At 45.5% G+C, this 12653-nt stretch overlaps 1 protein-coding gene across 2 annotated transcripts in view; it reads left to right on the top strand.

Annotated features, from left to right (window-relative positions):
* LOC126536888 (uncharacterized) overlaps positions 1–5215 on the top strand; it is a 47406-nt gene extending 42191 nt beyond the window's left edge. For both annotated transcript variants that reach the window (XM_055073574.1, XM_050183930.3), the window contains exons 19-21: positions 920–1113; positions 2374–2651; positions 4734–5215. In XM_055073574.1, coding sequence (XP_054929549.1) covers positions 920–1113; positions 2374–2651; positions 4734–5049 — 788 coding nt within the window. In that variant the 3' untranslated portion in view covers positions 5050–5215. The remainder of the gene's footprint in view (positions 1–919; positions 1114–2373; positions 2652–4733) is intronic.
* Positions 5216–12653: the final 7438 nt, after the last annotated feature.

Here is a 12653-nt window from a genome sequence, read left to right as displayed (position 1 = left end):
TAGTTTGCTACTTTGGACAGATAGAAAGTGGGTGCATGTTTGTTTTGGGGCTTGTTAGAACCGGGAGAATACTGGCAAAGAAATCAGCTGTGTGTTTTGCCGTTTTTTTCTGCATCTTGTTTAGTTCAACCCGCTGGATAATTTGATCAATTTCGTCGGTCTCATCATGATTGTCGACTGTACAAGGAAACTGTATAATAACCATAATCTCTGGTGCACCCAGAAGGACAGAAATCGATAACATTTTGCTTACTGATGGCGATATAAAGCTCCACTTTCTACTTTGTTCATTTCATTGTGCTCCGTGCTGCCCCTTTCCGAGCTTTTGTATGAGTGGATTCGTGCCCGTTATTTTCTTTTCTCTTGTCCTTTGGTCTCTTGTGATACAATAAACCTGTAGTAGCATGCCAAACTTCTTGTTCGGCTACCCTATCACCTATCATTAAAATTTCTCTTGCCAGCACTCCCATATTTTCATGAATGGTTGATGTTACGGTTTCCTTGTGGTGCATCATTCAGATATGCAAATTATGTACATGGTGGTTAGGCTATGTGGTGTGAATAAGATATGATGACAGTGCGTCCTCAAGAGTCTGTTTCCCTAGGCTAGGGTTGTGGCACAATGCAGCACCATCATTCTGAGCACATTAGCTGACAGTGCCCAAATGAAAAATGCTATCGTATCTTTTTGTTCACTGCTGTAATGCATCGCGATTGTTGCTTAAATCTAAATGGCTACTGTTAATCAGTATATTACCAAAAGCGCTGTGCTGAGAGCGTGCTCACAGCCTTTCTTAGCTGTCTTTAGAACTCGTGATTCTTAGAAGTTTAACAAGCCATGTTATATTGTTTTACTGGTTTTTCTCTTTCCTTGTTGGGAACATGTAAAGAGCCACCTAATGCCATCACATTCTTGCAGCCCCTGATGGTACAGTGGTGATGACATGCACAAGTATACCTCCTAAACCCATTAAACGAAGAAAAGATCGACGGTCTTTCACACTTACGTGCGACCAGTGCCACTTGCGTTTCAAGTACCAGAGCAGCCTGTCCGCTCATAAGATGGCACTGCATGGAAAGCGCTCAAAGGATGGAAAGTCATTCACCTGTGAGGTAAGGGGCGAGGTGTTTGTTAAGGTGTTTGTTTAGTTGTGACTGGTAGATTTTATATATTGCAGTTCCACAATATGAAGTTCCAGTAGCGACATCGCTGTTACCATTCAAAAGTGTTTCATGTTATCACCACTGGTATCACTAAAGGAATGTGAAAGAGTATAACTCAAATCAGCATAGACTGGTAACAATGTCTTTCAAAACTTGCATTTTAATTGCAAAAATGGGTAGGTTACTACTACATAAAATAAAGGCCTTAATTGATGTTTTGAATTTCACATGGAAACTTCGGGCCCAAAACAATGTGCAATATTTATTGTGTGATACACACGGTGCATTCTGCCTTTCTTTATCCACTGTGCTACTGTAATATAGATGAATGTACACATAAATTTGGGCTACTTGGTGTTTATTGCTCTGTTTAATTGCCGCAAGACAGATGATGGGGAGGGCAGAGGTACGCAGGAGCTCCAGCTAACTTCCAGCTGATTTGCTGTCTACAACATGCCAAAGGGGGAACAAAATTAACATAAAAGCACCTAATTGGACCAACAAATTATTGCCTAACAAAGTGGCAGTGTTTGTTTCCTTAACTTGCAAAAGCAAATCAGCTGGTTGTAATGTTTTCAGTTTCTCTGTCTCATTTGTTGTCGTTATGGCGACTCAGTTGGGCTATACTTTTTTACCTACACTGGCAACACAAGCTGCTGATGCAACCGCACATCATGGAGGAAGGTGACCTTATCTCCCAAGATAAAATTTTTGTCATCACAGAGTGTTTCATAGTTGCCACTGCATTAAATTCATAGCAAAATCGTCTTGATGAGCTGTCGTCTTTTGGTGTTTGTAATGTTCAGGCAAAGGGCATATAGGTAGTCAGTGAGTGTGAAGTCAAGTAAAGTGCAGAGCCGGGTGCTTCCATCTGCTCGACACACAGTCTTCTGATTGGCTACAATCCAGTCAGCCAAGTGCAGCACAAAATTTCATTGCTTCTGCCTTGCGCTACATTCGTCTGCATGAGCTGCATGAAGTTTAGGTAAAAGGAAAATAGCCCTAGTGACACTGTAATGGTTCACAGCATGTCTGATGTCAAACTAAAATGTTAGGTTAAGATATTTGCATCAACAATGCAGGTGAAATCGCACCTGTTTGTCTTTTTCATTTACCTGCATGTGCGAATTGCAAGCTTCTGCTGAAATCATCACCGAGGAGACTTGTTTCATAAAAGACGATTATGAATCCTTTATGTGTGAATTGCAGATATGCCAGGACAGCTTTGTATCAGTGTTGGGCCTGTCATCGCACATTCGCACACATACGGGCGAGCGGCCGTTCTCATGTGAAGAGTGTGGGGCCAGCTTCAGCCAGGCAAGCACACTGCGAGAACACACGATCCTCAAGCATAGTCGTGCCTTCCGAGAGACTTGCCCCCTCTGCTCCAAGGGTTGTGTCTCCAAGACAAAGCTGAGAAGACATCTCCAGGCTGCTCACAAGGCCGTTCTTGTCTGTGCCCAGCCTGCAGCACCTAGGCGCTCAACGTAAGTAGTGACCCCTTTCACGACTGTGATGTTGATTAGTGCCTCTTTATTATACAAGATTACCATCCTTATAAGTGGGATTTCTGTGGAGAAGGAACCCGCCTACTTCTGGTCATACCTAGGACTTTGTGACACGACTTTCTCCGAGTCATGCATGACAGTTAGTCATCCAGAATTATAGGTTCTGCCAGAACCTTTCACCCTACACAGGAATAGTCTTACTAGCCAAGAATGTGTCACACTACGACTACATATGTCTCCAGTTGTGCGCAGTTTCAACACTGCGAACATCTGCCGGGACTTCTCCATCCCATCCTGGCTCCCAGTTCTCCATTTGAGATCGTCATAGTTGACTTGTTAAGCTCTTTTCCGCGATCCGCCAACAGCAACCACCGACCATTTGACTCATCATGCCAAAACGGTAGTGACCTCTACGGCATTGGTGGCTCACATTTCGCACTTCATGCCATGGTTCATTATTTTGTGGCACGAGACCCCTTGTGTCATAATCTGCCCGGCAGTTTCATCATGCCACTTTGTACCATATGCAGACGAACGGTTTCACTGAGTGCACTAGCAGGACTCTCATCAACATGCTTTCCATGTATGCTGACTCCAAGCACAAAAAATGGGATGCCATCATGCCCTTTTGTTACCTGCACCTACAATACTGCAGTGCACTAGACTACATGTTTGTGCCCATTTTACCTTCTCTACGTGCACGAACCCTGCAGTATTATTAACACTGTTTCCATTTTCTGAGCATGGCCACCCTTCTATTGTCAAGATATTGTGTGTGTGATGCATCACACGTCTACATGTCTCCGTACTTTGTTATCCTAAGAGCACTCAAAGGCTCGCTGTTATAAGCGACATCAGCCTGTCTTGTGTACACTAAAGAAAGCATGGCTGTGGACCCCACGGTGAAAGCTTGGCTTGTGGAAAAAGTTTTTGGCCCGCTACACCGGTCCTTTCATAATTTGGCATGCATCATTGGTGCCACTTACAGTGCTCACGGAATGAAACGCGTCAATTTAGGGCTAAGTAATACGCATACTTTCGCTTCAACCGGATGCAGTTCGTGTCACATCGACGTAATTCTGGCGCGTACACTTACATCGGAGTCCTCGTCACCTTTGGTGACCAAATTCCTAGCGACAAGACATTGTGCTCTCGCGTACTTTGCACATATGTAGGGTTGTACTAAATGCTCCATGTCCTATTTCAATCCGTGAGCACTGTACGTGTTGTCCACCTCAAGTCCACTGCTGCTCTCGCAAGACGCATGTCATTCACGTCACCTGTCTGAAGCGTTACCACTCAGAAATCTGGCTGACTCACCTCGTGGGCACCATCTACAAAGAGGGAGTTGCTATGTTAGATTGGGCAATGGGTGAAAGAACTGAGTGGAATGGGGGGGGGGTTTGCCTGTAGTCTGAGTGACTACTTAGCTAAGCTTTCCACAATCACTCTTCATCCTTGCATTTCAAATAAGCACCTCTCACCATAGCAGTATGTTTGTGTTTTCATTTGTGGCACACAATTACAGCATTTCATTTTACCCACACCAATGGTTCAGTGGCTGTGGCATTGGGCTGATGGGCTAACGGTTGCTGATTCGGTTCCTGGACCTGGTAGCTGAATTTCATAGGTTCACACTTCAATAGTGCTTGTGTGTTTAGATTTAGGTGTACACTGAGGTATGTAACCAGTCAAGATGAATCCACAGGCTTCCAATGTGGCATCTGTCATAGCCCAGGTGCCAATTTACACATGTTAAACGCCTTCATTCAATTAGTTTTTAATTTTTGATTATGGTGTGGTTGTGCACACACACACACACTGCATACACATGCGTGAATAGATGGATATAGACAGCTGTACAAGCAAGCACGTTCACAGATGCACACTGCAGAATCTTGGCTGTAGGGCATGCATTATGTATCCTTTTAATGAAAGGAAACAAGCTTTAAGCAAACCAGTAAATAAGTGTTTGTTGTGTACATTTGTCTTGAAGGACTTCTGAATGTGGAGGATTTACAGTACAGTAGATCTATTTTTTTCTACATTTTGCCAATTCAGGTCCAGTGCTGCGTCAACTCCGGCCAGAGTAGCACAACCCGCCACTTCTGATGACACTCACACATACCTCTTACAAGACCTAGTGAATACGGAGGAAGCATACGAGGCACCCGAGGAAGAGGGTGTGGTGCTGCAGGAAGGAGAACTGCAAGAGGACTTGGTGCCACAAGTGATGACAGTGCCCACACAAGCGGAAGGTGGCAACCTGGCAGTGGCAGTAGACAGCATCATCAACCTGATGGTGTGTGACACTCTGATAGAGACCAACTGCATCGAGTTGACGAGTGAAGAAGCACACGGAAATGAAGAAGGTTGATGGCAGCTATTGTGGGAACCTAGAGCACTGATTAATGGTTACATTAACTTGCTGAATTTGTTGATAGCTGCTGCCAGAATTTCTGACACTTCTGAAAAGTTTTCGAAGTGCTTAGAAAGTTTTAAGATGTTTTCATGCATAAAATAAAACATAGTTTTGATACTTAGCACTTTTCTTTACTTTATGTAAAGTTTAGATAGAAATGCTCTTAACGCAGGCTCCCTGTGTGAGCCTGCGAACTCGTTTGCAGAGAAATTCGGGACATTGTTGGGGGAAGAAGGGGGCTGTTTGCACAAAAAGCATTGATACTGTTATGGTGGAATCTCTTTTCGTTATTTATGAATGCCTTTTAAAGGGCCCCTCACCGGGTATGGCCATTTTGAGCTGCAGTGAGGCTCGTCTTCTGAAATCATGGGTTCGCGGCACAGAAATATTTCCATCTTTGATATTAATGAGCCGATTTGAAAAAAAGAATTGTGGCTGAACACTTCCTAGAGGACATGTAATTTCCAGCGCATAACCAAAATTTGCTGTAGGGCCTGGTGAGGGACCTTTAAGGGGGAAGGTGGGGCTAAAAATTAACTTTAACCATTGCTCAGATATTTATAAATATTTCCAGGTTTATGTATCTTGTTTTGACCACATATTCTAAATTTCATTAATACAGTTCAAATAGAAAAGAAGTTACGACAGTCATATGAACCAGTTAGGCATGTCAGTAATGTCAAATAATGAAGGCACACTGATTGTTTTCGTTAGATATCTTCTAGGGAGATTGTAGTACAGGATAATGCCAGTCGCATGTTTTTTTATTACGTTTCTGAAGCAATGCCATCACTTTGAGGCTAAGTTAAATTTCATTTGTTGTCATTATATGTCAAATACATATGTATTAATTTTTTGTGCTAGTAATATTTTCCATTGATAAAAAGTACCTCATCTGATTCCTGACAAAATTTCAGCCCAGAAATTACTTTGAAAGCACGTTTTGACGAAGCAGTTTGGAAAAATTGTTTTCCTAAAGGGTTTGTTCGGCCGAAAAGGTCAAACTGTGAAAAATAAGGTCAAAGTTTTCAGAACAGGTAATTTTATTTTAAGACCAAAAATAAATAATCAAAGTGCCCTGCAACATAGGTCTGACCCTCTTCTTCAATTTGAACGCGCTCTGCGGTACTTGCATCAAGTCGTCTTAGCCTTTCTTCAGCTTCGGAGCAGTCTAGCACCCTTGTGTGCACTTGTTGACAAGGGCGCCATAGCCAGAATTATGCCTTTATTTTTAGTTTTTACTTTGTGGTCTGCTGTACTTTCGATGGAAGGTCTTCCATGATTGAAATGCACGAGAAACAAGCTTTCAAAGGCATTCAATCCGTGTTTGGTTTCTTGCCCACTCTGCAGCCTCGTCTTGAATACAGCGTTCATGGGTGCTCTTGACGGCAAGTGCGCGCCACCATCATAAGAATAAAATTAATTTTCTTCTTGGTAATGAGCTTTTTATACATTTAGGAATCTAAAATAAACAAAATTAGACAATGCGTTTTTCTGGCGAAAATGGCGAGTTTAGCCCCGCATCTGCCCTTAAGAGCTTTTGAACAGGCCCCATTGGAAATTTAGGTTATACATACTAGAAGATATAAATTGCCTACAAGAGGGCATTCTACCACAAGGATACCTACAAAAGGTTTCTGTAGTAGCCGAAGTTGAAGCAAATGAAATGTTAGGACGGCATGGTGCGATGAAATGAGCTACTCTTCCCACGTGGATGCTTGACCAGTAGCTGCAAGCGACATTTCTCTCCTGCCTTCTTGTGCATCACAGAAAAGGGCCCATCTCCTTTTTTCTTCCACAACCGCCACTTCTGTTTTGTTTCTCTTTCTTTCTTGCTGCATGACACTCTTCTAGAGGTGGTATTGTGCACGCTGCCTTCCACAGGAATCCGCTCTGCTGCTAGCTATGTGTGCACTGTGTGTAACATGGAGGCATCACATATTTGTCATCATCTCATGTACTGAGGCGCTACCTTGAGAAGAAGGATGTGCGAGGCTTTTGTTTTAAATTTTAAGCTGTTTTCACGATGTACCGTATTTTATCGTGTATTAGCCGCACCCCCAACTACAACAGCTCGGAAAGAAACAATGTCCGCTTGTATAGCCAGCGGAAATTACTGCATACAACGCTCACAACTTTGCAAAGAAAAACAGTCTCCATTCATGGATGCACGACTCGTCTAAGTCGTATGTTCGGACAGCGGCTCACCCGAAAAGCGTGCTGTACCTTGGTACCACTATGCTCTCGGAAAATATAGTTCGTGTACGGGTCGCACAGGCACCAGAGGAGGGTCGTCAATGTCTATGCAACAACAAAATTTCAGCTGAAGCCATCTAGTGATGAATGTCGACATTAATGCGACTAGCATTGAGGCAATAGCGACACCGTGTTGCCGCCGCAGAGCCGCGTTGTGTGGTGGCTTATGCAGCCGGGTTTCTCTCGCGCTTCCCACTTAAAGCCCCTCAATTTTTCAAAAGTAGCGCCATTCTTAGATCTTTCCGACACCCCGCTCACCCTGGCGCGACCTCCTCCACGCTTCCTGTCGCCCCAGCCTCCTCCGCTCCCCCATTGGCCAATCTGTGTCACGTGGAAGCGGGCGCCGCGCTTTTGTATATTTTTTTCTTTCCAGCGCAGAGCAGGCGCCGCGCTTTTGTATATTTTTTCTTTCCAGCGCGCGCCGACCTCCATTGTTGGGCCTGCGCGACGAAAGTACGGTGACAGAGTGCGTTAGCTTAATAGGATGTGCAGGGCCGAGAACTTAATTGCGATGCCATGCTGCTGCGCCTTCGGTTGCCGCAACAGACACAGCGAGGGCAAAAAGCTTTTTGCTTTGCCGTCCGGCGGGCGCAACGCAAAAAGAAGTGTGGATTCGCAGGATCGGGCGGGCTGACTTCGAGGAAATGGCAAAGGACGCACGGCTTAGTGAAGTAAGGGCCACGGCTACTCACAACCTCTTATTTTGAGCCTAGTTCACGCCTTCCGCTTCGAAAAAGTGGGTGTTCATGCTCTGCGTGGTTTTTAGCGCGTTGTTTGACTTTCTTTTTTCGAATGTGCTCTCTTTGTTTCATATAGTATCGTCTTGCGGTGAAATGCACGCATCTGCAGCTGGCCTGTGACATAAAAGCGACTTTATTCAGGGTGTGTTTTGAGCTCCACCAGAAGTTAGCACATTCTCGACGCTATTGCAAGGCTCACTATGACTTACGATGCAGTCTTTTGGCTTCACATGTACGCCCGCATGTATTGATTTGGTTTGTGGTGATTAATGTTTTTAGCGTTCCGAAGCGACTAAAGCTAGGATGGAGGTCGTAGTGGATGGCTCCGGATAACTTTATCTAGCTCGCCTGGAGATGTTTAACGTGCACTTTGATCGTAGAGTTGTACGTGGGCCGGTAAATTCCTCGTCGGCGTTTCATAATACTCGCGCGCTAGCGCTGCTTTAGAAGTTGGTGCCTCGGCGCGATTGTATTTCTTCAATAAATTTTATTTACTAGCGTAACAACTTGTCATTATTTCGTATTATTGACGGCGCTTCCAGGGCACCAAAGCAGCAACGGGAACACCAAAGCTAGAACCAGCGCTGGATGGGGCTCGCCGAAGTCTGTGCATGCCAAGGGGGTATAAGATCGCGGACAGCCAATTTTGTATGCGAACACTCCCTGCGACGCCTGCATTAGTGTAATGTTACGTGCTCTTCAGAGGCCTCCGTTAGCCATTACATGTGCCCTCCTGGAGCAGTACTTGTAAAAAAAATATATATATCGTCACGATTACCAAAGCACCCCGCAATGAAAAAACGGCCCTGTTGCCAGGCATTGCTGACCGCACACAGCCGGAATCTCTCACGCGCCGACCGAACAAAAGTGTCCTGCAGGTACGTGAATGAACCTACGAAACCACGTACACATACTTTCACGCTGTCAACACCTGAAACTTTGGTAATTACGCGCGTGTTTGAGTACACCGCGTGCTTGCGTCGCGTTTCAGCAACACGAACTCTCAACGTCGCGCGCTTTACGCCTTAAATACGCCTTGAATAATGGTCATTTTCTGTATTTCCTCCGCAATTCTAACACTAAATTCTAAAGGCCAGTTACCGACTGACGAAGAAAGATCTCGATTGAAAAAGCTGCTCCGCAGGGCTCGAACGAACTTTTCTGTGGATTTCCTCCCGTAGCGTGTTAGCCGTCGTCTGCTACGGCAGGCTCACCACCGGCGGCGCCACCGTCGAGGCCGCGCCGAGCGGAGGAGGAGGGAAGCGAATGGCGCTACTTTGGGAGATTGAGGGGCTTTATTCCCACTGAACACGCTGCGCCATGTAGCGGTGCTGCCGCGAAGTCTGCGCGCGGCGCATGTGTGACAATATTCAGACAAGATTGTGGAAGTATACCGGTTGTCCCATGCATCTCGAGCCAAACATTGAAAATACGCAAATGGCATGTAGTTGGACAGAACCAAGGTAATGTATGTTGTTGGCCGTCACGTTTAGATGGAATATTTTTTTGCATTCTGCCTAATTATACAATTAGTATTAATAAATTTCTCAAATATTATAATTAGAAGAAAAGTGTCAATGAGAAAATTAGAGCAGCATGAAAAACTTCCGATACAGATTTGTATCGCTCAATACGTGGTACATAACATACAATTGTTTTTCCAAGCATGAGGGAAGCCCGCAAATAGACACAACGTGCCACGAGCGGCCAGTCGCGCGGCAACTTCTCGTGTATTTCACGCTTAAGGCAGTGGACGGGTCGTGAATAGTGGCGTAGTGGCCTTTCCGTCGGCTGTGTCGGTAGTTGAGGCAGGCTGAATAGCTAGCAGAAGTTACTTCTGTTCCTCCATGCGTGAATAGCAAATAGAACTAAAGGGAAGGGGGAGTCGCACGAGGTGATAAAGAAGCCGGGAGGTTAACCAGGCTGAGCCCGGTAGGCTACCCAGCTGCGCTGGGGAAGGGACTCGTATACTGGAATTGTACATGGGATTGTATCCTATGTAGACATAATATTGCTATGGCCTTCTACATCTGTCATGGAATGGTATGATGACAGTTCTTTGGCGTATTTTAATGGACACAAGTCGAAAGATCCGAGAATAGTTGCAGATTTGTAAAGGTTGCGTGAAACTGTGCAAGACGTTTCTGCACGAGCTGTATTTCTGGCCCGGGCCCGGCCCAATCCCGAAAATGCCATGAGCGCGAGCCCAGCCACCGTGGTGTCAAATCTAGCCTGTACCCGGCCCTTGCCCGAAAGGTTACGGACCGGCCGAGTTCGGCTCCTTTGCACTTGAGCCTAAACGAAGAATGGTCCATTTCTTGATGTGTATATAATCCACGAACAGATAGGTTGCTAGAGCCAGATTTGACTATGCCAGATTTTTCACTGGAGATTAGTTGCTGACAAATGAGCAGGTAAACATGAAAGAAAAAAAGACGCACTTTCGCCCGAAAGGCGAAGCATCGATTGTTATAGCAAATTAGCAGACAGCCATACGAAGTAAGGGTAGTGCATTTATCGACCGTATCAACTCGCTAACTAAATAAGCATGGTGTCGGCGCGCACAGCAAACATGAACACATCACACACTTGATGACTGCGGACACTCGCTGTCAGAATACTGGCGTGAGGAAACGCGGCAGCAGCAGCGAGCGAAGTGACATTCGTGCTGTCTATCGCTTCAACGTAAAGCGAGCGCTGAGGACACAGCACGTGCAAAGCTACGAGCCACCGACGTACCTATACAGGCTCTGCCCGCAATGCAGATCGCTCTCGAGATACGGCCGTGCGACCGCGCGCAGCGCCGGCCCACCATATGCGCAGTTGCAGCCGGAGAGAACGCCGCCCCACTTCCCTACCCTACCCCCCCTACGTTGGGTGCCTCGGGCGCGAGAAGACGGCGAGGGAGACGCATTCGTGTCTTTCGCACGGGTGAGATCGAGCGGCGATCGTCGGCTCCCCTCGCAAGCTTTCACTCGCACATACATGCGTAGGGCGCGCGCCGACGGTGTTATCGCCCTTGGCCTTATAACGGAACCTCACGGCAGAAAACGCTTGGAGTGTCCATGCAATTGCTATCGCAGTAAAAATTCACGCAGAAACTCCTCTGTAAGTAGTACGCGTAAGAATTGTGCCACTTGCTGATCTCCACTCAGTTCGGTGTGGTCATCAATATTCTGAAGCTTGATCCGGCCAGTATAAACGACCGCGTTGCGGCGACACGAACTGCTGAGGACGGCGGCGCAATGTGAATTGACGTAAGAAAACTACTGCAGGTGACGGCGCCATGTGCGCCGATGACGTTCCGATCATTATAAGCCGTTATTGCTCTTGAGAGCCTTATCCATCCGCGTCGAACCATTATCAGTCGTACCCCGGCTGCGGCTGCGTATGACGCAGCCGTTCGGACCCTATCTTGAAAATGATCTGCGATGCGGACTAAGTGCACTGAGTGCCTATAGCTCTATGCCTATAGCTTCGTATGCGATGTGTTCTCGCCGCTTAGTTCGCGTTGAAGCGAGAGGCATCAGGAAGCTGAAGTCGCTCGCTGCTGCGGGCCCTGTATTGAAAGCGATTGTCTTAGTGACGGACAGACAGAGGGACGGACGGGTTTCCTCGTTGCGTACGCATAGAAATGCTTACGAATTAAAAAAAATTACATCCTCTGTTCATTATATTCGTCCATTGCAGTAGTTACAGTATGATATAAGCGCCCCCACTACACGTGCTACGTATTGTACACAAAATGTTTAGCTAAGGCTATACCTCCGGAAGGCTACCTCCCCACCTAACGTGTCATCGCCAGTGTTTTGTCATCCACATCATTCGAGGTTTCTTTTGACTTGACTCGACTTTTTCACATAAACTTTATTGTAGCTAATAACTTAATACATCATTGTTTGCGCGGACGTGCAGGGATATTAATTCATGCTTAGCTTTATTTCTGCAAATGCTTACAATAGGAAAACAAGCGCATTAGAAGCACCAGCGGCTGCTGCCTCATCCGTATTTTATCACTTCAACATTGCTTTAAATTTCCACTGTAAACACCATGCACATACGCAATAATTTAAATATATACGCAGGACAAAGTTTATTATATTTTTAAAGAGAAGGAGGTAGCCAATTAACAACTATCTTTAAAGGTATGCATAGCTTATGCCTAGAGAACGAATATGTTGCTGTATGTTCACCTCGCTTCAAAATGCTTTGCGTGCTTTTTTGACATTGAAAAATACCTGTACGCTTTAGTGACCCTCTCGGCAGTCCTTTATCAACGGCATGTGAAATGAACGCGAATCTCAGTATCGCTTCTCCTTCCAGTAAGCAAACCTAACGACTCATTAAAATTACTTCTAACAATTTACAACATTTATTAGGGATCGAAACATCGTCACTTGCATGCAGATGTCATAAATATATACAGGTCGTCCCAATTACCTATCATGCTCCAAAATAAAAAAAAAAAGGCAATGCGTTACTCGAAGAAAACCTAGTGCATATTGTTTCCAGTACAGTGGACTAGCTGCCAGTAACTTTTCTGTTACTGAGATTTAATTAGGT

The sequence above is a fragment of the Dermacentor andersoni genome, chromosome 4, assembly GCF_023375885.2.
Source record: "Dermacentor andersoni chromosome 4, qqDerAnde1_hic_scaffold, whole genome shotgun sequence".
Taxonomy (NCBI): Eukaryota; Metazoa; Arthropoda; class Arachnida; order Ixodida; family Ixodidae; genus Dermacentor; species Dermacentor andersoni.
This window is presented reverse-complemented; position numbering and strand designations above follow the sequence as displayed.